A 23,530-nucleotide genomic window follows, 5' to 3' on the forward strand; every position below is an offset into this window, starting at 1 on the left:
GCTCTTCTCTGGACCCTCTCCAACCTGTCCACATCTTTTTTGACATGGAGGGTCCTGGCTTTCACCTACCTTCCTGAAGCCTCTTGCAGTGAGTTTTGGGCCCCTAAAGACAAGAAGGGCATGGAGGGGCTGGGGGTGTCCAGAGAAGGGAATGGAGGTGGGAAAGGGTCTGGAGCAGAAGGAGAAGGGTCTGGAGAAGTTGTGAGGAGCAGCTGAGGGCCCTGGGGGGCCCTGGTGCTGCTGGAGGCCCAGGCTGCCACCGGCTTCCTGCTCGACCCGCTCACCAACCAGAAGCTCTCGGTGGACCAGGCCGTCTCCAGCGGGCTGGTGGGCAGCCCGCTTGATCCTGGAGCAGAGGAGGCTGAGGGGAGACCTTCTGGCTCTCTGCAACCCCCTGAGAGGAGGTTGGAGCCAGGGGGGGTCGGGCTCTGCTCCCAAGGAACAAGGGATGGGCCAAGAGGAACTTTTGGCACAACTCAAGTGGTGCCAGGGGAGGTTTAGGTTGGAGCTGGGAAAGAATTTCTCCCTGGAAAGGGTTGTCAGGGCCTGGCCCAGGCTGCCCAGGGCAGGGCTGGAGTCCCCATCATCCCTGGAGGGGTTTCAGAGCCTGGGGATGTGAGGATGAGGGACATGGGGGAGGGTGGCCTTGGTCAGCATTGGGTTAATGGTTGGACTTGATGACCTTTAAGGCCTTGTGGATAGATGGACAGGAGACATGGCACAACCATGTGCACCAGGAGCTCCCAGCAGGAGAACCAGAGGGATGGAAGGCACAGCCATGGAGTGACTGTAGGGAGCAGATCAGTGGGAGCCCACTAAACACTGTGCTGCGGGAAATGAGGACAAGATGTTTCAATAAAGTGGCCCAAGATAACTGAGGCTGTTCCTCTGTTTCTGAAAGCTGCAGAAGACAAAGACTCAACAGCAAAAGCACAAGAACTAGGGCAGGCACTTGGTGCTCTACTGGAGATGGGAGGATATTATAATGGGAAGAGAACTTCAATGAATTATTGTGAGGGGAATTAGAATTGTAAACTACCAGATATAAAACAAGTAAAAGAAAACATCAGGTAGCAGAAGAAATAATCACAGCAGATAAATTTGTACTCAAAGCTCAAAACATAAGAAAGAAAAAATGCAACAGGATTAACAATTATTTCGTAAAAACATTAAGGAGGTAAAGTCCAGTGTCCGGGTCGGGGACGCAGCGGCGCAGGAGCTGCATGTAGGTGAGGTTCTCGTGGGTGTTGGGGTCGAAGAAGCCCTTGGTGTCGTCGCCCGGGTCGGACAGGACCTGGCTCATCTCCTGGTCGAAGTAGCCCCTCTCGTAGGCCACCTCCACGGGGACGCGGTGGCTGTGCACGGGGTCGATGATGCCGCCGGTGGCGATCTGGGCCTCCAGCAGGCGGACGCCGTGCTCCTTGACGATCAGCTCCTTCTTCATGGCCTGGAAGAGGGAGATCTTCTCCCCGGTGTAGGGGTCGGTGTAGCCGGTGACCGCCCGCTCGGCCGAGAGCAGCTTCTCCTGCAGCTCGCTGCCCACCAGCCCGCTGGAGACGGCCTGGTCCACCGAGAGCTTCTGGTTGGTGAGCGGGTCGAGCAGGAAGCCGGTGGCAGCCTGGGCCTCCAGCAGCACCAGGGCCGTGCCCTGCCGCAGGAGGCCCTTCCACATGGCCTGGTAGATGCTCATCTTCTCCATCTTGCTCGGGTCGTCTTTGGAGGGCACCAGCACGCCGGCGATGCAGCCCGTGCCGTCCAGGTAGCGCTTGACGGAGGCCATTTGCGTCACCTCCTGCACCGTCTTGGAGCCCTGCACCAGGTGGGCCAGCGTCTCCTTGTCGATGATGCCCGAGTCGGCCAGGTCCGAGGCGGTCACCTGCCTTCTGAGGCCCGGGAACCTCACCTTGCTGCTGCGCTCCGCCGCCTCCTGCACCAGGAGGCTGAGGAGCCTGGCCAGCTCCTCCAGCGCCAGGCTGCCGGCCCGCACCTTCCCCAGCAGCTCCTGCCTCTTCTGCTGGCAGACGTACTTGGAGAAGAGGAGCTCCCACAGCGAGACCTGCGGGCCCGGGAAGCCGCCCGCCGACACCTCGACGGTGCGGGACTTGAGGGACCGCTCCAGATCCACATCCACATCCACATCCAGATCCTGCTCCCGCTTCTCCTCCATCTTCACCTCCTTCTTCCCCTTCTCCTGCCGGGAGCCCTCTCCGTTCTGGACCGGTGTCCGTGCCGGCTGGTGGCCCTCCTCAGCCCCGGTGACGATGGTGGTCAGGATGGTGGTCATCTGCGAGATGCTGAGCGTGCCCGCCTTGTACTGGCGCAGGAGGTCCTGGCGCCGGTGGTCGGGGACGTAGCGGGAGAAGAGGAGCTCCCAGAGGGTGAGGCTCTGTCCCTGGAAGAGCCCCAGGCTGAGGGTGGTGCGGGCGTTCTGCAGCGCTTGGCGGGCCTCCTCGGGCAGCTGGTAGAGCACCGAGCCCTTGTCCATCAGCTGGAGCATCAGCAGCCCCGTGTCCGGGTCGGGGACGCAGCGGCGCAGGAGCTGCATGTAGGTGAGGTTCTCGTGGGTGTTGGGGTCGAAGAAGCCCTTGGTGTCGTCGCCCGGGTCGGACAGGACCTGGCTCATCTCCTGGTCGAAGTAGCCCCTCTCGTAGGCCACCTCCACGGGGACGCGGTGGCTGTGCACGGGGTCGATGATGCCGCCGGTGGCGATCTGGGCCTCCAGCAGGCGGACGCCGTGCTCCTTGACGATCAGCTCCTTCTTCATGGCCTGGAAGAGGGAGATCTTCTCCCCGGTGTAGGGGTCGGTGTAGCCGGTGACCGCCCGCTCGGCCGAGAGCAGCTTCTCCTGCAGCTCGCTGCCCACCAGCCCGCTGGAGACGGCCTGGTCCACCGAGAGCTTCTGGTTGGTGAGCGGGTCGAGCAGGAAGCCGGTGGCAGCCTGGGCCTCCAGCAGCACCAGGGCCGTGCCCTGCCGCAGGAGGCCCTTCCACATGGCCTGGTAGATGCTCATCTTCTCCATCTTGCTCGGGTCGTCTTTGGAGGGCACCAGCACGCCGGCGATGCAGCCCGTGCCGTCCAGGTAGCGCTTGACGGAGGCCATTTGCGTCACCTCCTGCACCGTCTTGGAGCCCTGCACCAGGTGGGCCAGCGTCTCCTTGTCGATGATGCCCGAGTCGGCCAGGTCCGAGGCGGTCACCTGCCTTCTGAGGCCCGGGAACCTCACCTTGCTGCTGCGCTCCGCCGCCTCCTGCACCAGGAGGCTGAGGAGCCTGGCCAGCTCCTCCAGCGCCAGGCTGCCGGCCCGCACCTTCCCCAGCAGCTCCTGCCTCTTCTGCTGGCAGACGTACTTGGAGAAGAGGAGCTCCCACAGCGAGACCTGCGGGCCCGGGAAGCCGCCCGCCGACACCTCGACGGTGCGGGACTTGAGGGACCGCTCCAGATCCACATCCACATCCACATCCAGATCCTGCTCCCGCTTCTCCTCCATCTTCACCTCCTTCTTCCCCTTCTCCTGCCGGGAGCCCTCTCCGTTCTGGACCGGTGTCCGTGCCGGCTGGTGGCCCTCCTCAGCCCCGGTGACGATGGTGGTCAGGATGGTGGTCATCTGCGAGATGCTGAGCGTGCCCGCCTTGTACTGGCGCAGGAGGTCCTGGCGCCGGTGGTCGGGGACGTAGCGGGAGAAGAGGAGCTCCCAGAGGGTGAGGCTCTGTCCCTGGAAGAGCCCCAGGCTGAGGGTGGTGCGGGCGTTCTGCAGCGCTTGGCGGGCCTCCTCGGGCAGCTGGTAGAGCACCGAGCCCTTGTCCATCAGCTGGAGCATCAGCAGCCCCGTGTCCGGGTCGGGGACGCAGCGGCGCAGGAGCTGCATGTAGGTGAGGTTCTCGTGGGTGTTGGGGTCGAAGAAGCCCTTGGTGTCGTCGCCCGGGTCGGACAGGACCTGGCTCATCTCCTGGTCGAAGTAGCCCCTCTCGTAGGCCACCTCCACGGGGACGCGGTGGCTGTGCACGGGGTCGATGATGCCGCCGGTGGCGATCTGGGCCTCCAGCAGGCGGACGCCGTGCTCCTTGACGATCAGCTCCTTCTTCATGGCCTGGAAGAGGGAGATCTTCTCCCCGGTGTAGGGCTCGGTGTACCCTGTCACGGCCCTCTCTGCAGATTGCAGTTTTTTTTGTATTTCACTGCCCACCAGCCCTGATGCTACAGCCTCGTCCACCGAGAGCTTCTGGTTCTTGATTGGGTCAATGACAAAGCCAGTGGCAGCCTGGGCCTCCAGCAGCACTAATGCTGTCCCTGGCCTCAGGATGCCCTTCCACATGGCCTGGTAGATGCTCATCTTCTCCATCTTCGTTGGGTTGTCTTTGGAGGGCACCAGAACGCCGGCGATGCATCCAGTTCCTTCAAGGTATTTTCTCACACTCTCCATCTGCGCGATATCTTGCGCCGTCTCTTTTCCTTCATGGAGTTTTTCCATTGTTTCCTCCGTAATTATCTGTGCACTGAGAAGTTCTGAGGCTGTTATCTGTTGTCTCAATCCTTGGAACCAGATGTCACTTCTGTCCTCTTCTTTTTCTCTGATGATGTGTAGGATTGTGTCAATGATTCCTTGCAGAATGTGGTGGGATTCTGCTTTATATTTTTTCACGAGTTCTTTCCTCTTCTCCTCGGTGATGTATTCCGAGCAGAGCAGTTCCCACAGTGACATCACCTGTCCCTCGTATTTTCCAAGAGGGACTCGTACCTTCGTGCAGAGCAGGGCAGTCTTGGTTTGCTCATCGATGTAGAAGTAGTCATCATCTTTCTCCATCACCTGCAGCAGGTACAATCCTGTCTCCTTCTCTTGGGAACATCTCTCCAGGAGCTGACTGTAGCTGATTTTCTCATGAGTGTTTGGATCTATGAAGCCTTTGCTGCCATGGTCTGGATCAGAAAGTAGGAGAAACGTATCATCATCCAGGTATCCCCTTTTATAGGCCACCTCCAGGGGCAGGCGGTGGCCGTGCACTGGGTCTATGATGCCACCGGTGGCGATCTGGGCCTCCAACAGGTGGATGCCCTGCTCCTTGGCTGTTAGCTTTTGCTTTATGGCCTGGAAGAGGGAGATTTTTTTTCCTGCCTGAGGATCTGTGTATCCTGTCACAGCTTTCTCCGCCCACAGCAGCTTCTGCTGCAAGTTGCTCTCCACCAGCCTGGAGGAGACAGCCTGGTCCACGGAGAGCTTCTGGTTTTTCAGTGGGTCAATAATAAAGCCAGTGGCAGCCTGTGCCTCCAGCAGCCCCAGGGCACATTGCTCTGTCAGGAGGCCCCTCTGCAGGGCTTGGGAGATGCTCATCTTCTCCTTCCTCGATGGGAGCAGAACCCCAGCAATGCACCCAGTGCCCTCCAAGTACCTTTTGATGGTGTCCCTCTTGGCAAGGCTGTCAAGTGTCAGACTCCCATTCTGCAGCTGGTCCAGAGTTTTCTTGTCGATTATCTCCGAGTTAAACAGCTCTGACACTGACACATCCCCCCGCAACCCCCTGACCTTGAGGGCTCCTGCTCTGCGCTCTGTGTCCTCGATGATTTTGAGGATGTGGGAGATGAGAGCTTCCAGCGGGAGGGTTTTGCATTTGTACTGGATCACGAGTTCTTTCCTTTGCTGCTCGGAGATGTAATTAGAGCAGAGGATTTCCCAGATAGAAACCCTTTGGTCCTTAAACTTCCCAACTTTCACTTCCAGAAGCCTGGAGCGCAACGCCTGCTTTGTCAGCTCGTCGATGTAGAAGTACTTTCCTCCTTTCTGTACAACTTGCAGCATGTACAACCCAGTCTCCGGATCTTGGACACACCTCTCCAGGAGCTGCATGTAAGTGAGGTTCTCGTGGGTGTTGGGGTCGAAGAAGCCCTTGGTGTCGTCGCTGGGGTCGGAAAGGATCTGGTTCATCTCCTGGTTGAAGTACCCCCTCTTGTAGGCCACCTCCACGGGGATGCGGTGGCTGTGCACGGGGTCGATGATGCCGCCGGTGGCGATCTGGGCCTCCAGCAGGCGGATGCCGTGGCTCTTCACAATCAGCCCTTGGTTCATGGCTTCAAACAGGGACATTGGGGCCTTGGTGTAGGGGTCGGTGTAGCCTGTCACGGCTTTCTCTGCACAGAGAAGCTTTTCAAAGATCTCCCCTCCAATCAGACCTTCAGCTAATGCTTCCTCCACAGAAAACTTCTTGTTTTTCACAGGGTCAATGATGAAGCCGGTGGCAGCCTGAGCCTCCAGCAGCACCAGGGCTGTCCCTGGCCTCAGAATGCCCTTCCACATTGCCTGGTAGATGCTCATCTTCTCATTGCTGGGCTGGATGAGGACCCCTGCTATGAAATTGGTGCCCTCCAGGTACTTGCGGACGGAGTCCATTTCAGTCACCTCTTTGATTGTTTTCTTCCCCTGGTTGAGCTCATCAAGGGTTTTTTTGTCTATCAGTTGAGACTGGAAGAGGTCACTGGCAGAGACTCTTTTCCGCAGGCCCTTGAACGCAAACTTCTTGCCTTGTGTCTCGGTCTCTTTGATGATCGTGATGACCATTGCTATGATCTCCTGGAGCACTTCAGACTTCTCCTCTTTGTACTTCTGCACTAGCTCTCTTCTCTTGCTGTCTGAGAGGTATTCGGAGTTGAGAAGGTCCCAGACTGACACCGTCTGTCCTTTGAACCGCCCGATGTTGACACAGACGGTCACAGACTTCAGCACCTCCATGGTTTGTTCATCCACACAGAACGTGGCGTCCTCTGACAGAGGAAGGAGCCAGAGCCCCGACTCTGCCTCGTGAAGGCACCTGTCCTTCAGCTGCTGGTAGGTCACATTCTCCTTGGTGTTTGGATCAAAAAAGATCTTGGTGCTGTCATTCAGCTGGGAGAGGGTTTGGTTGAGGTCCTCGTCATAGAAGCCATATCTGCAAGCAGCCTGGAGAGGAAGGTGGAGGTGGTGGATGGGATCAATGACTCCTCCTGTGGCCAGTTGGGCCTCCAGCAAGGGAAGAGCCTCTCCCAAGGGGATCAGCTCTTTCCTGAGGGCCTGGCACAGTGAGATGGAGCTCCCCGTGTAGGGGTCTGTGTAGCCGGTCACTGCCCTCTCGGCCAGGAGGAGTTTCTCAGTGAGCTCTTCACCAACAAGTCCTGCTCTCACTGCCCCCCTCACATCGAGCCTCTGGGCAGTGGTGGGGTCAGAGAGGTATCCGGTGGCTGCCTGAGCTTCCAGCAGCCTCAGAGCAGCCCCAGGCAGGAGGAGATTGTTTTTCATGGCGTCGTAAAAGCTCATCTTCTTTTTGGATGCCTCTATGAACACGCCGGAGATGCTGCCTGTGCCCTGCAGGTACCTCCTCACGCTCTCCATCCCAGCCACTTCCTCAGGAGTTCTGACACCCTGAGCGAGTTCTTCAAAGGTCTTCTCAGGAATGATGCCAGCCTCCATCAGCCAGACAGCAGGGACACTGCCTCTCAAGCCTTGCAGGGTGATGTGGGTGCAGGCTTTCATCTCCATCTCCCTGACCAGCTGGAGCACCAGAGCCACCAGCTGCTGCAGGGACATCTCCTCAGACCGGAACTTCTCCATGAAGTCGTTCCTCTGCTCTTCAGTGAAATACCCAGAGTGGATCAGCTCCCAGAGGGAGACTCCTTTTTCCTTCACCATAGTCTCCTTAAAGATCTGCTGGATTTGCTGGTCGGTGTAGGCAGGAGCAGCTGCCTGTGGCAGAGGCAGGAGGTGGAAGCCAGAGACCTCGTCCTTCTGGCAGAGTTGGATTAGCTCGGCGTAGGTCATGGCCTCCTTGCTGTCTGGGAGGCTGAAGGCTCTGCTGCTGTCACTGGGCTCAGCAAGGGCCTTGCTGATGTCCTCATCCAGGCACCCTCGCTTCTGGGCAGATTCCACGGGGATGTGGTGGCCACAGGTTGGGTCAATGATGCCTCCCGTAGCCATCTGCACCTCCATCAGCTGCATGGCCTGTTTGTCAGGGATCAGGCCCTTCTTCATCGCCTGGAAGAGGGGGATCTTCTTGCCCGTGAAGGGATCTTTGTAGCCTGTTACAGCACCTTCTGCATGCTGCAGCTTCTCATGGACTTCTGGCCCGATCACCCCCTCCTTGATGGCATCATCCACGCAGAGCTTCTGGTTGCTCACCGGATCGATGATGAAGCCCGTGGCAGCCTGGGCCTCCAGCAGCGGGAGGGCTACTCCTGGAACCATGATGTTTTTCTTCATGGCCTCGTAAATGCTTATCCTCTGGTTTGATGGCTGCAGCACAACCCCCCCGATGCTGCCAGAGCCGTAGAGATACTTCTTGACAGAGTCCATGTGCAGGACTTCTTCCGGGGTGACAGATCCCTCCAACACCTTCTCAAAGAGACCCTTGTCAATGACCCCGGTCTCCATCAGGTGGTAAGCACTGACGCTGCCTCTCATGGCCGGGAACTTGATGGGGGCCCATTTTTTCATTTCCTCCTCTAACATGATCCGGATTTGCTCCAGGGTGAGCTTCCTCAGCTGGTAGTGGTTGAAAATCTCTCGGCGCCTGCCCTCACTGAAGTACTCGGAGTTCAGCAGGTCCCACACAGAGACCTTCTCCCCACGGAACCTCCCAAACCTGACAGGCATCCAGGAGCTGCTGAACACCCGTCTGGTGGCCTCGTCAATGAACTGGCGCTTCCTGCTGTTCAGAGGGAGGAGGCAGAGCCCGGTGCTGGGCTCCATGATGCACTTCTCCTTCAGCTGCAGGTAGGTGAGGTTCTCGTGGGTGTTGGGGTCGAAGAAGCCCTTGGTGTCGTCGCTGGGGTCAGACAGGATTAGGTTCATCTTCTTGTCGAAGTACCCCCTCTTGTAGGCCACCTCCACGGGGATGCGGTGGCTATTGATGGGGTCGATGATGCCGCCGGTGGCGATCTGGGCCTCCAGCAGGCGGATGCCGTGGTCCTTGACGATCAGCTCCTTCTTCATGGCCTGGAAGAGGGAGATCTTCTCCCCCGAGTAAGGATCTCGGTAGCCAGTGACTGATTTCTCTGCGGCCAGCAGCTTGTCATAAACATCTGGGCCGATGACGTTGGCTCGGAGCGCCTCATCCACAGAATACCTTTTGTTGGCAGCTGGGTCAATGACAAAGCCGGTGGCAGCCTGTGCCTCCAGGAGGATCAGGGACGTCCCTGGCCTCAGAAGTCCTTTCCTCTTTGCCTGGTAGATGCTGATCTTCTCCTGGGAGTCAGGAAGCAGGAGGCCACCGATGCTGCCTGTCCCTTGCAGGTACTTCTTGACGGTGTCCATGCTGACAACTTCTTTGGCTGACGTTTCTCCCTCCTTCAGCTTCTTGAACAAATCTTTGTTGATGATTTCAGAGCTCAGGAGCTGGTCGGCTGTCACCCGGTCCCTCAGTCCTTCAAAGGTGACATTAGCAGTGGAAGCCATCTCCTCAATGGTGGCACTGACCACTTTACCCAGTTCTTGGGTAGAAAGTGTTCCTGAAAGGTACTGCTGGGAGAGAGCAGCTCTCTGCTCACCCGGGATGTAGTCTGAGAAGAGGAGTTTCCAGAGGGACACCAGCTTCCCCTTGAACTTCCCCAAAGCCACAGGCACCTCAGTGTTCTCCAGAGCTCTTTGTGCCCTATGGTCAAAGAAGAGCTGGCTCCCCTGGGATTCTTCCCTGATGTCTTCACCAAGTGGCAGCAGAAGGAGCCCGGTGATGGGGTCAGTGACGCAGCGCTTGAGCAGGTCTGCGTAGATCAGCTTCTCCTTGGAGATGGGGTCCAAGAACCCTTTCATGTCATCAGTGGGACTGGAGAGGAGCTGTCTTGTGGCCTCATCCAGGTAGCCCCACTTGCAAGCGATCTCTGTGGGGACACGGAGGTGCCTGCCTGGAGCAACGATACCTCCTGTGGCCATCTGTGCCTCCAGGAGGAAAATGCCATGATCCCTGGGGATGAAGCCCTTCTTGATGGCTTGGAACAGAGAGAGCATTTCTCCAGTGCAGGGGTCCCTGTACCCAGTGATGGTCCTCTCAGCTGAAGACATCTTCTCGTAAAGTTCTGGGCCGATGAGACCAACCCTGACGGCCTCCTCAACTGAGTAGTTTTTGTTCTTGATGGGGTCCATCAGGCTGCCGGTGGAGGCCTGGACCTGCAGGAGCATCAGAGCAGCACCAGGCAGGAGGAGATGCTCTCTCAGGGCCCGGTAAAGACTTTTCCGCTCACCAGAGGGCAGGAGGACTCCAGCCACACTCCTTGTCCCATGCAGGAACTGATGGACAGAGTCATTCTCTGCCACCTCCTGGACAGAGACTCTTCCCTCCTCAAGGTCTCGGAACAGGTCAGGGCTGATGACACCCAAGTCCAGCAGATCCCTGCTGCTCACCCTCCCTCCCAGCCCCGCAAAGGTGATCTGCAGGGGCAGGAGGAGGAAGCCTGAGGCCGGGTCAACAACACATTTCTTCATAAGCTCCACATACGTCACCTTCTCCATAGTGTTGGGGTTGAGGAACCCTTGGCTGTCCTCAAGGCTGGGGTCAGAGAGGAGCTCTCTCATCTCCTCATCCAAATACCCCCTCTCACAGGCAACCTCTGCTGGGAGTCGGTGGCCCGTGGCCGGGTCGATGATGCCCCCGGTTGCCATCTGGGCCTCCAGCAGCCGAGCCCCTTGCTCCCTCCCCACCAGCTCCTTCTGGATGGCCTGGAAGAGGGAGATCTTCCCCTCCGAGTAGGGGTCCACAAAGCCAGTGGCAGCTTTCTCAGCAGTCAGCAGCCTCTCCTGCAGCTCCAGCCCCACCAGCCCCAGCTTCACAGCTTCTGCCACCGAGACGCGCGTCTTCCGCACCGGGTCAGCCATGGAGCCCGTGGCCGCCTGGGCCTCCAGGAGCCAGAGGGCTGAATCCAAACTCAGGAGGTGCTCTCTGGTGGCATCATAGAAGCTCATGATCTTCTTGGAAGTCTCTACGTAGACTCCGGCAATGCTGCCCGCTGCCTCCAAGGGCTCCCTGGGAGCACCCATCACCACTGTGTCCCCCCCAGCTGCCTTCTTCTGTTTGCATGGCTGCGTGTCCTGGCACAAGGGGTTTGCTCCTGGCACATTGTCCTGGTGAGCAAAGGGGCCAGCTTGGCCATTGACTACTGCCTTGTTCTCCATTCCCCCACTCTGCTCCTTTCCTGGCTCTCAAGAAGCTCTGGAGAGAGAACAGGAAAGCTTGGTGAGAAATCAACTTCTCTGATGGTTTCCATGCCAAGTGTGGGAGTAGAAACAACAAAACCTCATGGGCAGGAGGGAGAAACAACAAAAGGCTGAGATGTTCAGGGCTCTGAACGCTCTGTCTCTGAGCCAGCCCTGCCAGAGGCAAACACCCCCCAGCTCCCTGAGCTTGGCTTACTGGGAGAACTGGGAGCACCTCAGCGTGAGAGACACAGGAGTAGGGGCACTGGTGGGACCTGTGGAGCAGGAGCAACGCATCAAACAAAATCAGCAGCCCTCAGGGAAGACCAGCACTTGCACCAGCAGCTGCTGTGGTCAAGGTGGGGGGGATTGTCCCCCTCTGCCCCACTCTGGGGAGCCCCCCCTGGGGTAAAGCTGTGTCCAGCTCTGGGGTCCCCAGCAGCAGAAGGACATGGAGCTGCTGGAGCCAGTGCAGAGGAGGCCCTGGAGCTGCTGGGAGGGCTGGAGCAGCTCTGCTCTGGAGCCAGGCTGAGAGAGTTGGGGGTGTTGAGGCTGGAGAAGAGAAGGCTGCAATGGGGAGACCTTGGAGCAGCTTCCAGGTGCTGAAGGGGCTCCAGGAAAGCTGGGGAGGGACTTGGGACAAGGGCCTGGAGGGATGGGAGCCTCCCAGGGGGAAGGGTTTGCAGCTGGGAGAGGGGAGATGGAGAGGAGATCTTGGGCAGGGAGGGAGAGAGGGAGAAATTGTTTGGGGTGAGGGTGCTGAGCCCCTAGGTGCCCAGGTTGCCCCCAGAAGCTGTGGCTGCCCCATCCCTGGCAGTGTTGAAGGTTGGATGGGGCTTGGAGCCCCCTGGGCTGGGGGAGGGGTCCCTGACCATGGCAGGGGGGGGCACTGGGTGAGCCCAAACCAGTCTGGAGTTCCATGGCACAGCTGGAGCTGGGATCCTCTGCAGTACGGAGGTGGGGAAGTTGCTGACACAGCAGTCCGGGAGAGGTGGCACCGCACTGCTCCTCCTGTGGTGGTCACAGCAAATGGGGAGGCTGTAGACCCCATCTGGGGCACAAACCCTGCCCGGATTTGTGATCCCAGTGAGTGACACCCCAGGGAGTGCCGAGCAGCGTGCCGGTGCCAGAACCGCTCTCTCTCTCCAGTGGTTTCTGACCCGTTTCATCCCCATGTGCCCATCCCGGCTCATCCCTCACCCAGCCATCAGCACCTTTTCTTCTCCTGGGTCCCAGCTGCTCTCCCGGCTCCCTGCCTGTCCCGGGGAAAGGTCCCAACAGGCTCCGTGATGTCAGCGGGGATCTGCCCGGGCAGTACTGCTCTTTGTGTCTGCCCGCGCCCGGCGCCAAGAGGTGGGGATGGGCGGGACGGCCGTGGGGCACGGCGTGGGGCACGGCATGGGGCACAGCCGTGGGGCACAGCCGTGGGGTACAGCATGGGGCACAGCCGTGGGGCACGGCCATGGGACACCCCTCCTGACACGGGGAAGGGCCATACTGGAGCCACAGTGGGTGAGGGGAGAGGGGTCAGGACTGGGGAGGGGTCTCTGTCTGGGGCTGGGGGGGCAGTGAGGGGCTGAGAGCTGGGGGGGGGGGGGGGGGGAGGGGTCATTGTCATTGAGTCATGAAACCTCAGACTGGGTTGGTTTAGGGGAAACTTAGGGATCATCCAGTGCCACTCCTGCCATGGTCAGGGACCCCTCCCCCAGCCCAGGGGGCTCCAAGCCCAATCCAACCTTCAACACCGCCAGGGATGGGGCAGCCACAGCTTCTGCGGGCAACCTCTTGAAGCTCCGTGTCCAGCTGGTGGGTCAGATGGTGCTGGGAGACAGCAGAGCTCAGCCCAGCCATGCCATGACCAGAGTGGTGACCAAGGTGTCCAGAGAACCCCTGGCAGATCCCTGCACACCCCAGACCCCCCCATGGGAGCGCAGAGGGGATTTGGATGCTGCCACCCATAACGCTGCAGCAGCTTGAACCCCAATTCCCAGCAGAGCTTGGGAAAAGGAGTGGGCCAGGGCCGGACCCCCCTTGGGCTGAGGTGGGGAGGAGGCATCATCAGGCGTGGGGCAGGGCCAGGACTCTGCTCCCCGTTGTCAGAAGACGTCAGCCCCATGGAAACTTTTAGTAAGCAGCTGGGGAGAAGCTGACACAGGTTGGGGCGCTGGCACCTAACGCCTTCCCCGGGGCCACCGTCTCTCCCCGGAGCCTGCAGATCTCCCAGCTCTGCATCTTTGGCTTCTGGCTGCGTCAGGAGAAGTTTTGGCGTCTGTCCCGGCAACTCTGGACGTCGTCAGTCGCCCCGGCCCCTTGTCACCCCCCCAGCCCCCGTCACACCTCCCCGAGCCTGAGTCACCTCCTCGGCTCTTCCTCCTCCGCCCAGCGAAGGGGTGAGAGCAGCCGAGACCCCTGAGCCCCCTCCCACCGGGATAACCCCCACGGCTGCACCCCCGGCGAGCACCCCCAAGGAGGGACCGGGACAGGTTTTACTGGCAGAGTTGGGGGGACAGGTTTCAGGGTGGAGGAAATGGAAGAAACACTGAATCCCAGACTGGGTTAGAGGGACCTTAAAAATCATCCAGTGCCGTGGTCAGGGACACCTCCCACAGTCCCATCCAGCCTCCAACACTGCCAGGGATGGGGCAGCCACAGCTTCTGGGGGCAACCTGGGCACCCAGGGGCTCAGCACTCTCACCCCAAACAATTTCTCCCTCCCTCCCTTCCTCCCTCCCTGCCCAAGATCTCCTCTCCATCTCCCCTCTCCCAGCTGCAAACCCTTCCCCCTGGGAGGCTCCCATCCCTCCAGGCCCTTGTCCCAAGTCCCTCCCCAGCTTTCCTGGAGCCCCTTCAGGACCTGGAATGTGCTCCACTTTGGGGGGAGGGGGGAGCTGCTCTGAGGGGTCCCAGGAGGGGACATGGCACCTGTGTCCCATCAATGGCTGGTAGCAGATGGGGGACAATCCCACAGCACCCTGTGCCCACCTCACTGGGCAGTGGCGATGGGTGCTGCTGGCCCCTGTCCCCCATGGGGTCCTCTGAGCCCCGAGCTGGCACCAGCTTTGCCTTAGGGACCGTCCCCCAGCTCTTTGCCTCATGGTCCTTGTCCCCTGTCCCACCGCGGGGACACACCGAGGCTTTCCCCCCGGCTCTGTCCTGCTCCGTTGTCACCTCCCGTCCATTTTCCGGGTCAGTTGTCACCTCCCGTGAGGCGACACCTCCCGTCCCCCTCCTGTATCCATTGTCACCTCCCGCCCCTCTTCCAGGGTCCGTTGTCACCTCCCGTTCTCCTGTCTCCGTTGTCACCTTCCGTCACTTTCCCTAGTCCATTGTCACCTCTAGTTCCTCTCCCGGGACATCCCGGGCTCATGGACCACCACCCTCCCTCCCTGCTGGCCCCGGAGGACCAGTGATGTCCCCATTTAGTGGCCCTGGCTACCTGTACCCCCTCCCCCGGCCGGGGCGATGCCGCATTCCCCGCATTCCCGGGATCTGTCCCGGCACCTCCCGCAGCCTCCGCCGCCCCCAGGGACCCTCTCCCCGGGTCCTTCTTACCTTCCGCCGGTGCTGGTGGCTTTGGGGGTGCTGGTGGCTTCAGCGGTGTCTCTGGGGGGTGGCAGGTGCCCGCGGTCCCGCTGCTTCTCCTCCCAGCCCGAACCACTGCGGGTTTAAACCCCGCCGCTTCCCCGCCCCGGGGGTGTCACCACCTCCACCTCCACCTCCACCCCGGGGGGGACACATCCCCCAGACACAGGGGTCCGGCTGACCCCCGCCCCCCCGGAGACAGTGCTGCCCACCCGGACAGGGTGGGGGGCTGCAGGGTAGGGAGGAAAGGGGCTGGGGGGCTGGGGAAGGAGGGCTGGGAGGCTTGGGGCTGAGGGAGGACATGGGGGATGAGGTGTAGGGGGACTGGTGGGCTAAGGGGGTAGGGGGTGGGGGGATCGGTGGCTGAGGGGTTGGGGTGCTGAGGGGCAGGGGACTGGGGGGCTGGAAGTTGGTGGGCTTGAGGGAAGGGAGGATAGGGGGTCAGGGGGCTGGGGAGTAGGGGGGAGAAGGTGCTGGGGGGATTTGGATTGTGGGGAACAGAGGGTCTGGGGTTACAGGGGCTGAGGAGCAGGGGGGCTGAGGGGCTGGGGGGTAGAATGGCAGGAGGGAAGGAGGATGTGGGTAAGGGGCAAAGGGGTGAGGGAGGCCTGGAGGTAGGGGGAAAGGGGGGCTGGGAGGAGGAGGGCAGAGGGGAAGCAGGTGGGGGTCACAGGGGACAGGGGGCAGGATCTGGTGCTGCTCCTGCCTCCTCATCAGCCCACAACCACCCCTGGCCCCGGCAGCCCCCAGACCCTCTCCCCTGTCCCCCCTTAGACCCCCCGGGTCCCTTTGTCCAGACCCCCAACCTCCAGCTGTGGGGGTGACCCTGGCCCCACAGCCCTGGACCCTTCCCCAGACCCCTCGATGTGCAAGCAGGGCTGAAATTCCCCCAAAACATGCCCAAGCCACCCCACCACCTCCACCCCACCACCATGGCCAGCCCCACACCCTCCCCTCAAACCCTGTACCCCCACAGCCAGCACATCTCACCCATGGTGCTGGGGAGAGGGGATGGGGGGCCATGGCCATGAGGGACACCAAGTCCTATGGGGTCCCACCCTGGGGTCCCACCATGGGTTCCCACCCTGGGGGTCCCGCCACAGCCCCTCCCGGTGCCAGCAGGGCTGTGGGGATGCTGGGTTGAGCAAGATGTTGCTGGGGTGTGGAAGTGTTGTCTGGAGAGGCGCCGGTATCCAGGCGTGGTGTGGCACAGAGCCCTGGCACTGCCAGCCCTGGTGACATCCCATATGGAGGGGAAGACCCCAACCCCTTACCCCTACCCCCTTGGGAATGGCACTGACAACACTGGGGCAGGACCCCACCAGGTGGTGGTCCCAGGTGGGCAAAGGTACCCTCTGGAGGGCAGAAGGACTCTCAGGAGGGCAGAGGGACCCTTGGGAGGGAAGAGGGACCCTCAAAGGGCAGAGAGACCCTCAGGAGGGCAGAGAGACCCTCAGAAAGGCAGAGAGACCCTCAGAAGGGCAGAAGGACCCCTAGGAGGACAGAAAAACCTTCAGGAGGGCAGAGAAATCCTTGGGAGGGCAGAAGGACCCTTAGGACAGTGTCCCAGCAGAGCTGTGGGGTTGAGAGAGGGGCTGCACAGGATGATGCCTCAGACATCCCAGCAGGGACGGTGCCACCAGGCTGCCCAGCAGGCTCAGCAGCCACCAGCGTGGTCATTCCTCAAGTCCCAGAACCCATCCTGGGTTCTTGTGGGACCTGCAGAGGTTTTGGCTTTGGTAGGTGATGAGGAGCCCAAATCCCAAGGGAAAGAGACGGGAGAGCTGAGTGCTGCTGCAGAGGGCTGGGACCCACAGAGTTGCCACCAGCACAGAACCATGAGACCACGGGTGGGTTAGGGTGGAAGGACCTCAAATCCCAACCAGTGCCACCCCTGCCATGGTCAGGGACCCCTCCCCCAGCCCAGGGGGCTCCAAGCCCCATCCAACCTTCAACACTGCCAGGGATGGGGCAGCCACAGCTTCTGGGGGCAACCTGGGCACCCAGGGGCTCAGCACCCTCACCCCAAACAATTTCTCCCTCCCTCCCTCCCTGCCCAAGATCTCCTCTCCATCTCCCCTCTCCCAGCTGCAAACCCTTCCCCCTGGGAGGCTCCCATCCCTCCAGGCCCTTGTCCCAAGTCCCTCCCCAGCTTTCCTGGAGCCCCTTCAGGACCTGGAAGCTGCTCCAAGGTCTCCCCATTGCAGCCTTCTCTTCTCCAGCCTCAACACCCCCAACTCTCTCAGCCTGGCTCCAGAGCAGAGCTGCTCCAGCCCTCCCAGCAGCTCCAGGGCCTCCTCTGCACTGGCTCCAGCAGCTCCGTGTCCTTCTGCTGCTGGGGACCCCAGAGCAGGACACAGCTTTACCCCAGGGGGGTCTCCCCAGAGGGGACAATCCCCTCCCTGTCCTGCTGGTTGGGGATCACAGCCATGGTCCCTGCAGCCCGTTCCCTGCTCCCTCAGCTGGCAGCTCCGTGGTCCCACTGGATCAGTGCCGGTACCGCCCGGAGCCAGCACCCGACCCAGCTCAGCCGCCGCCGGGCAGGGAGCGGTGGCTCCGTGGGCAGCTCGGGGTTGGTTGCAGCTGCAGACGGGTGTTAATTACCCCAGCGCCGTAATTACCCTAACGAGAGCCTTTCCTCTGGCACGCGGCCCGGCAGAGCACAAACACAGCCTGGGTGGAGAAGGGACTGGGGGTGAACCCTGGGGAGAAGAGGGACCTCGGGGTGCTGCGGTGGGAAAGCTCCATAGGAGCCACCGAACCACCCCTGTGCTGGGCTGCAGCCCCAGCGGTGTCACCAGCAGGAGATGGGGACACCCGGGGACACCTCGTGCCTGGGGACTGTCCCCCAGTGCCACAGCTCTGCCCGGAGCCTCGGAGAAGTCCAAGACCCCCTGGTCCTCCACTGATCCCCCCAAAGGGAAAGGGGTTTGGCCTGGCCACCTTCTCCCGGTGCTCAGTCTGGTCCCATCTCTGTGCTGGTGTCCCCTAAAACTGTCCCCAACCTCACTGTGGTTCTGAAAGACCCCTCTGCATGGGCCAGGGACCCCTCACAGCTCCCCCCCCCAGAACCCCCAGGGCTCTGTGGGGCCATGGAGGTGTCTGTGGCATCAGTGGGGCTGGAGATGGGGAGGGGGTCAGGGACATGGACCATGGGTTATGGGGTCAAAGTAGGGGATTTGGGGCACTCCTGCACCCACACCCATGGGAGGCCCTGGCCCAGTGTCTGGGTGAGGTCCCTAAAACCATCAAATCCCAGACTGGTTTGGGGTGGAGGGAGCTTAGAGATCATCCCATCATCCCATGATCCCACAGCCCCAACCCCACTGTCCCCTGGTGAGCTGCACGGAGAAGGGACCACAGGGACACAGATGGTGCCTTGAGAGGGGGGACAGGGACGTGTCACCTGCCAGTGCTGGAGCCCAGCCCCGTGGGGGGATGGTGGCCATGATTTCCTGGGAAAGGAGGGGACATGGCACAGTGCCCACTGGCACCCACCCCACACCTCAGGTGGCTCTGCTGGTGGCACCCAGCCTGAGGCACACCCAGCCCTGCCGGGCCACCACATGCCACCACACTGGCTTTGGTGATGCCACAGCCCCCCTGCCACCCTGCCATGCCACCCCTGTCCCCAGCAGTGTGGTGAGCAGACAGACAGAGGGACAGACGAGGAGGTGGCCCGTGGTAGGTGCTCTTGACAAGGACCCTACAAGTTTATTGTGCCTGGGGGCTGTGCCACCACTCCACCCGCTCACCCTTAGCGGGGGACGGGCGGGGGTCCCGTTGTGGGACTTGGGGCAGGGGGGATGTGGGCGCCAGGGACTCCCCACCCATGGCAGTCCCAGCGGGGCTGGGAGTGGTGGCAGCCGGCTCCCCCCGGGCCCCCCCAAGGGGTGAAGGGGGGTAGCACCAAAATGGGGCTCGGCCCCAGCCAGGGGCACCCACAGCCCCCCCCCGGTGGGATGGCGGGACCCCCCCAGCGCTGCCCAAAGCCTGGGGGCACCTGCAGCACCCCCAAAGGTGAGGGAGCCCAGGGAGAGGGGGAGGGACCACCCCAGGGGGGTTCTGGGTGGCCCCCCTGACCCTAGGGATGTGCCGAGTGTGGGGGGCTCAGCTCTGGGGGGCTGCACCAGGACCCCGAGGGGTTTGGGGGAGTTGGCATCACGCCAGGGCAGGGAGGCTGCACCGGGACCCCAGGGGGCTGCACTGGGATGCCAGGGGAGTCTGGGGGGGGTGGCTGGGCCCCGCAGGGTGGGTGGGTGGCTGACCGAGAGGCGGGTCGAGGATCCTCAGTGGCTCAGGGGCTTCGTCAGTCTCCATCCTGGGGCTGCTGGAGGATCCTGAGTGGGGCAGGGCGGGAGTGGGTGGGGGGCTCAGCGGCAGGGGCTGCAGCGCTCCGGAGGGGACCCTTCAGGGGGCTCTGCCAGGAGACAGAGGGGCTGGAGCAGGGGCTTCACCCCACACCCCCAAACTTGGGGGGCAGCCCCGCAACCCTGCCCCACCGTGTTCCCCCCCCCAGCTCTGTGGGGTGGGCAGGGGGCAGGGTCCTCACCTGGGGGGGCCGGAGTCGGGGTCTCCTCGGGGGTGGGGGGCTGCAGCTCGGCTCCATCGGGCAGGGGGGAGCCGCGGGGCCGGGGGCAGCGGTCACCGGATCGCGTCCTGCGCAGCACCGACTGGGGAGGGGGCAGCGGGTCAGAACCGAGAGTGGGTCTGGGGCGGGGGGGGCGGTTCCGTGGTGGCCCCCAGCCCTCACCTTCCTGGCCAGGGGGCTGCTGGGGGCCGAGGCGCTGGTGTAGAGGCTGAGGCTGGAGCTGGAGCGGCTTGGGGAGAGGGGTTTTGAGGAGGGGGAGGAGGGGGTCCCCGTGCACTTGGTGGCTCCCAGGGTCTCTGGGGAGAGGTACTTCTCGTTGATCTTCAGGTTCGTCCTTCCCTTCACTGGGGAGGCGGGAGGGGGTGGTCCTTGGGGCACCCATCGGCACCAGGACCCCCGTGGTGGGTGCCATGCTAGCACCTGGGGTCTCAACCCCCTGGGAGCCACCCTGGTGTGGTGGGACCCCCCAAACCCACCTCTGCAGGGATCGTTCTTCACCAGGAACTCATCCAGGGCGATCCAGCCCCCCCCGACCCTCACCATCAGGGTGCTGCGCAGGATCCGCACCATCCGCAGCTGCTGGGACTCCCCAAACTGGGGGGGTCGGGGGGAATCGTGGGGCTGGCAGCTGGGGAGGGGGCACCACCAGGTACCACCACCCCCATCACCACCCACCGGGTCCCCCCTGCAGCCTCTGGGCCCGGGGCTCACAGGGGACACAGGGGTCTCCCCTCTCCCTGCTGCTGCTGCAGGGGTCTGGTGGCACGGGGGAGGTGGGGGGCTGAGACGCCTCCCCATGTGAGGGGAGCCCGGGGGGTGGGCAGCACTTACCCGGTACCTGTTGGCACTGATCTGCTCCACCTGGAAGCGCTTGGCACAGTTGCATTGGGCCACCTGCCTGTTGACCTGAGGACAGGGGTACCCGGTGCTGCTCAGACCCCCACCCCGGCAGGACCCCCATCCACCCCAGACCCTCCCCCTGGCCCCCAGCCCCCAATCAAACCTCGTCCTGGATGCGTTCGGCGTCAGCGTTGCGGCGCAGGGGGTCCCGGTGGGGGTGCAGGGTGCTGATGAATTCGTAGTAATCGATGAAACCGTCGCCGTTGACGTCGAAGATGGTGGCAACCGCGTTCATCTCCAGGACATTGGTGGGGAACTCTGGGGGGGTGGCACAAAACGGGGAACCTCAGCCCCAGCACCAAACCCCGAGCATCAGAATGGGGGGGACACGGCTGGTGGAACCCATCCCTGTTCATCTCCAGGATGTTGGTGAAGAACTCAAGTTGGGAGGAGGGGGGACACAAAACAGGGACCCTCAACTCCAGCACCAAACCCGGGACCTTAGAATCATAGAATCCCAGAATGGTTTGGGTTGGAAGGGACCTTCAAGATCATCAAGATCCAACCCCCTGCTCTGGGGCCCCCAGAGCTCTGTGGGGCCATGGAGGTGCCTATGGCATCAGTGGGGCTGGAGATGGGGAGGGGGTCAAGGACATGGACCATGGGTTATGGGGTCAAAGTAGGGGATTTGGGGCACTCCTGCACCCACACCCATGGGAGGCCCTGGCCCAGTGTCTGGGTGAGGTCCTTAAAACCATCAAATCCCAGACTGGGTTAGGATAGAGGGATCTTAAATCCCATCCAGTCCCACCCCAACCCATGGTCAGGGACCCCTCCTCCAGCCCAGGGGGCTCCAAGCCCCATCCAACCTTCAGCACTGCCAGGGATGGGGCAGCCACAGCTTCTGGGGGCAACCTGGGCACCCAGGGGCTCAGCACCCCCACCCCACAGAATTTCTCCCCTTTGTCTAGCAGGGGGTCTGTGGTTGTTGGACCCCTCCCAGCACCCCGGGGCACCCACTGGAGGCCAGGACACCCTGGATGAACTCCCGCTGGCTGATGCGCCCATCCTGGTCCCGGTCGATGCCTCGGAAGATGTCGAGGACCCGGGACTTCATCTGCCCGATCCACTGCACGTAGCGGCGCCGCCAGACCCCGAAGTCGAAGTGGGCGAATTCCTCCAGCTCCCGGGAGCGCAAACAGGAATTAAACCCCCATGGAGACCCCCCCAAGCCCCCTGCTGCGGCACCCACCATCACCAACATCATGGTTGCAACCACAAAGCCAACATCAGGGGGCTCTGCCCGGGACCCCCCAGGAGATGAGGTCTGGGAAGGCTCCTGGGTGCTGCCCCCCCCACCCTTCCACCCTGTGGGGTTGTGTGCCCCCCCCCTGTGTGTCCCCCCCGAGGTGCTGACCCGGTCGGTACCTCCCGCAGGCGCCTCAGCGCCGTCTCCAGCCGGTACTGCCGGTCCAGTGCCAGGAGCCAGAGCTGCTGCCAGCGCTGCAGGACCTGGGCCAGCACAGGGGGCTGCGGCTCCACACCCCCCAGGACCACCCCTCCTGGGACCCCCGGCATCTTCCCACTGCTGCGGCGGCCTGGGGACAGCAGAGACAGGGGGGATGGCATGGACTGGGGGTCCCAGAGTACATCTGGGGGTCACAGGGTTCATCTGGGGGTCCCAGGAGTAGGCAAGGGGTCCCAGGGTACATCTGGGGGTCCTGGGGCATGGCCAAGGGGTCTCAGGGAATGGCTAAGGGGTTTGAAGGGTTCATCTGGGGGTCCCAAAACATGGCCAAGGGGTCTCAGGGTACATCTTGGGGTCCCAGGTTTCATCTGGGGGTCCTGGGGCATGGCCAAGGGATCCCAGGATTCATTTGGGGGTTCCAGGGCATGGCCAAGGGGTCTCAGGGTACATCTGGGGGTCCTGGGGCATGGACCAGGGGTCTCAGGGTACATCTGGGGGTCCCAGGTTTCATCTGGGGGTCCCAGGGCTCCTCTGGGGGTCCCATGGTGCAGGGGTCAATGGGTGACCCTCACGTGTGGCCAGGCGCCGGGCAGCTGGGGGTCCCAGCTCAGTGGGCAGCTTCTGCTTGCCACTCTTGGTGACCTTCTCCACATCGGGCTGCTTGCGGTTCAGCTCCTCCATGAAGACCTTGGGGAGAGCAGCAGGGTCAGGGGGATGGAGCCATGTGGTTGGCCAACCCAACCCAACTCAAACCAACCCAACCCAACTCAACTCAACCCAATCCAACTCAACCCAGCTCAACCCAACTCAACACAACTCAACCCAATACAATCCAACCCAACCAAACCCAACTCAACCCAATCCAATCCAACTCAACCCAGCTTAACCCAACCCAACCCAATTCAACCCAATCCAACCCAACCCAGTCATGCCTCCATGTTGGGGCTGAGGTTTGGTGTTCCCCTCACCGCGTGCTGGGTGCTGAGCTCCTCCAGTGCCTCAGCCTCCTGGGGCAGGGGCTCTTGGTCCCGCAGCCCCAGGGCCTCCTCAGCTGCCCCCATCCACTCCAGCAGCCGCGTCCTCTCCTCCCTCTCGGCCGCCATCGCTGCCGCCTGCGCCTGCAGCCGCTCGCTCTGGTGCTGGGCCCAGCTCTGCACCTGGGGGGCAGGGGGGGCGTGGGGGGCTCGGGATGCCCACACCCCCAGTGGGCAGGAAGGGACCCCCAGACAGCAGCCAGGAGGGATGTGGGGCAGGGATGTGGGGCTGGGATGTGGGGAAGGGATGGGGGACAGGGGTGGAGGCAGGGACAGGGGGCAGGGGTGGGGGTCAGGAATATGGGGCAGGAATGTGGGGGTTTCACCTCCTGGAAGCGGCTCTTGACCACGGTGAGCCAGGACCTGATGGTGAGGACGGCATCAGGGTGGGACGTGGTGAGGATCTCCTCCCCCAGCCAGGAGATGCACTCCAGCTCCAGCTGCTGGCACTCCAGGGACTCCAGCACCTCCTGGGGGGCACGGGGACCATGGGGGAACACATCCCAGACCCCCCAGGGACCCCCGGGAGCTCCACCAGCTGGGAGGGAGTGGGCCAGTGAGGGTGGGGTGCGTGGGACCCCAAACCTCCTCCCAGCCCCTGGATGGGTGTGATGGGACCCACTGAAAGGATGGGGACAGGGGATGCAAAGCCCTGGGGATGTGGTGCTGAGGGACATGGGGGGGGTGGTGGCCTGGGCGCTGCTGGGGTCAGGGTCAGACTCCGTGACCTCCAAGCCCTTTTCCCACCCACCCCACCCCACGGTTCAATGATCTCAAGGTGGTGACCCCATCCATGGGATGTCCCAAGGCAAGGATGGGGCCAGCAGGGATGGAAGGGTTGGGCTGGGGCTATCTGGGTCCCTGTGGGTCCC

At 62.1% G+C, this 23,530-nt stretch overlaps 2 protein-coding genes across 3 annotated transcripts in view; both read right to left on the bottom strand.

The window, feature by feature from the left end:
- Window positions 1-1,086: 1,086 nt before the first annotated feature.
- Window positions 1,087-14,808, bottom strand: EPPK1 (epiplakin 1). 2 transcript variants are annotated; one of them, XM_071738588.1, is made up of 2 exons: window positions 14,696-14,808; window positions 1,087-11,159 (listed from the first exon to the last, which is right to left on the bottom strand). In XM_071738588.1, the coding sequence occupies exon 2, from the start codon at window positions 11,120-11,122 to the stop codon at window positions 1,154-1,156; it is 9,969 nt and encodes a 3,322-aa protein (XP_071594689.1). In that variant the 5' UTR covers window positions 11,123-11,159; window positions 14,696-14,808; the 3' UTR covers window positions 1,087-1,153. The 2 variants fall into 2 exon arrangements, with proteins under 2 accessions (XP_071594689.1, XP_071594690.1); XM_071738589.1 differs by lacking the exon at window positions 14,696-14,808 and adding an exon at window positions 12,358-12,489.
- Window positions 14,809-18,395: 3,587 nt separating this feature from the next.
- Window positions 18,396-23,530, bottom strand: part of PLEC (plectin) — a 69,771-nt gene continuing 64,636 nt past the window's right edge. The window contains exons 62-72 of the mRNA XM_071736983.1: window positions 22,985-23,128; window positions 22,593-22,781; window positions 22,197-22,311; window positions 21,585-21,754; window positions 21,177-21,339; window positions 20,320-20,474; window positions 20,148-20,222; window positions 19,793-19,910; window positions 19,479-19,660; window positions 19,278-19,398; window positions 18,396-19,145 (exon numbers count right to left, since the gene is read on the bottom strand). Coding sequence (XP_071593084.1) covers window positions 19,099-19,145; window positions 19,278-19,398; window positions 19,479-19,660; window positions 19,793-19,910; window positions 20,148-20,222; window positions 20,320-20,474; window positions 21,177-21,339; window positions 21,585-21,754; window positions 22,197-22,311; window positions 22,593-22,781; window positions 22,985-23,128 — 1,479 coding nt within the window. The 3' untranslated portion in view covers window positions 18,396-19,098. The remainder of the gene's footprint in view (window positions 19,146-19,277; window positions 19,399-19,478; window positions 19,661-19,792; window positions 19,911-20,147; window positions 20,223-20,319; window positions 20,475-21,176; window positions 21,340-21,584; window positions 21,755-22,196; window positions 22,312-22,592; window positions 22,782-22,984; window positions 23,129-23,530) is intronic.

The sequence above is a fragment of the Heliangelus exortis genome, chromosome 2 (assembly GCF_036169615.1).
Source record: "Heliangelus exortis chromosome 2, bHelExo1.hap1, whole genome shotgun sequence".
NCBI lineage: Eukaryota > Metazoa > Chordata > Aves > Apodiformes > Trochilidae > Heliangelus > Heliangelus exortis.

Coding starts and splice junctions, on each gene's coding strand:
- EPPK1 (XM_071738588.1), bottom strand. CDS start 11,122: ATGGAGAACAAGGCAGTAGTCAATGGCCAAGCTGGCCCCTTTGCTCAC.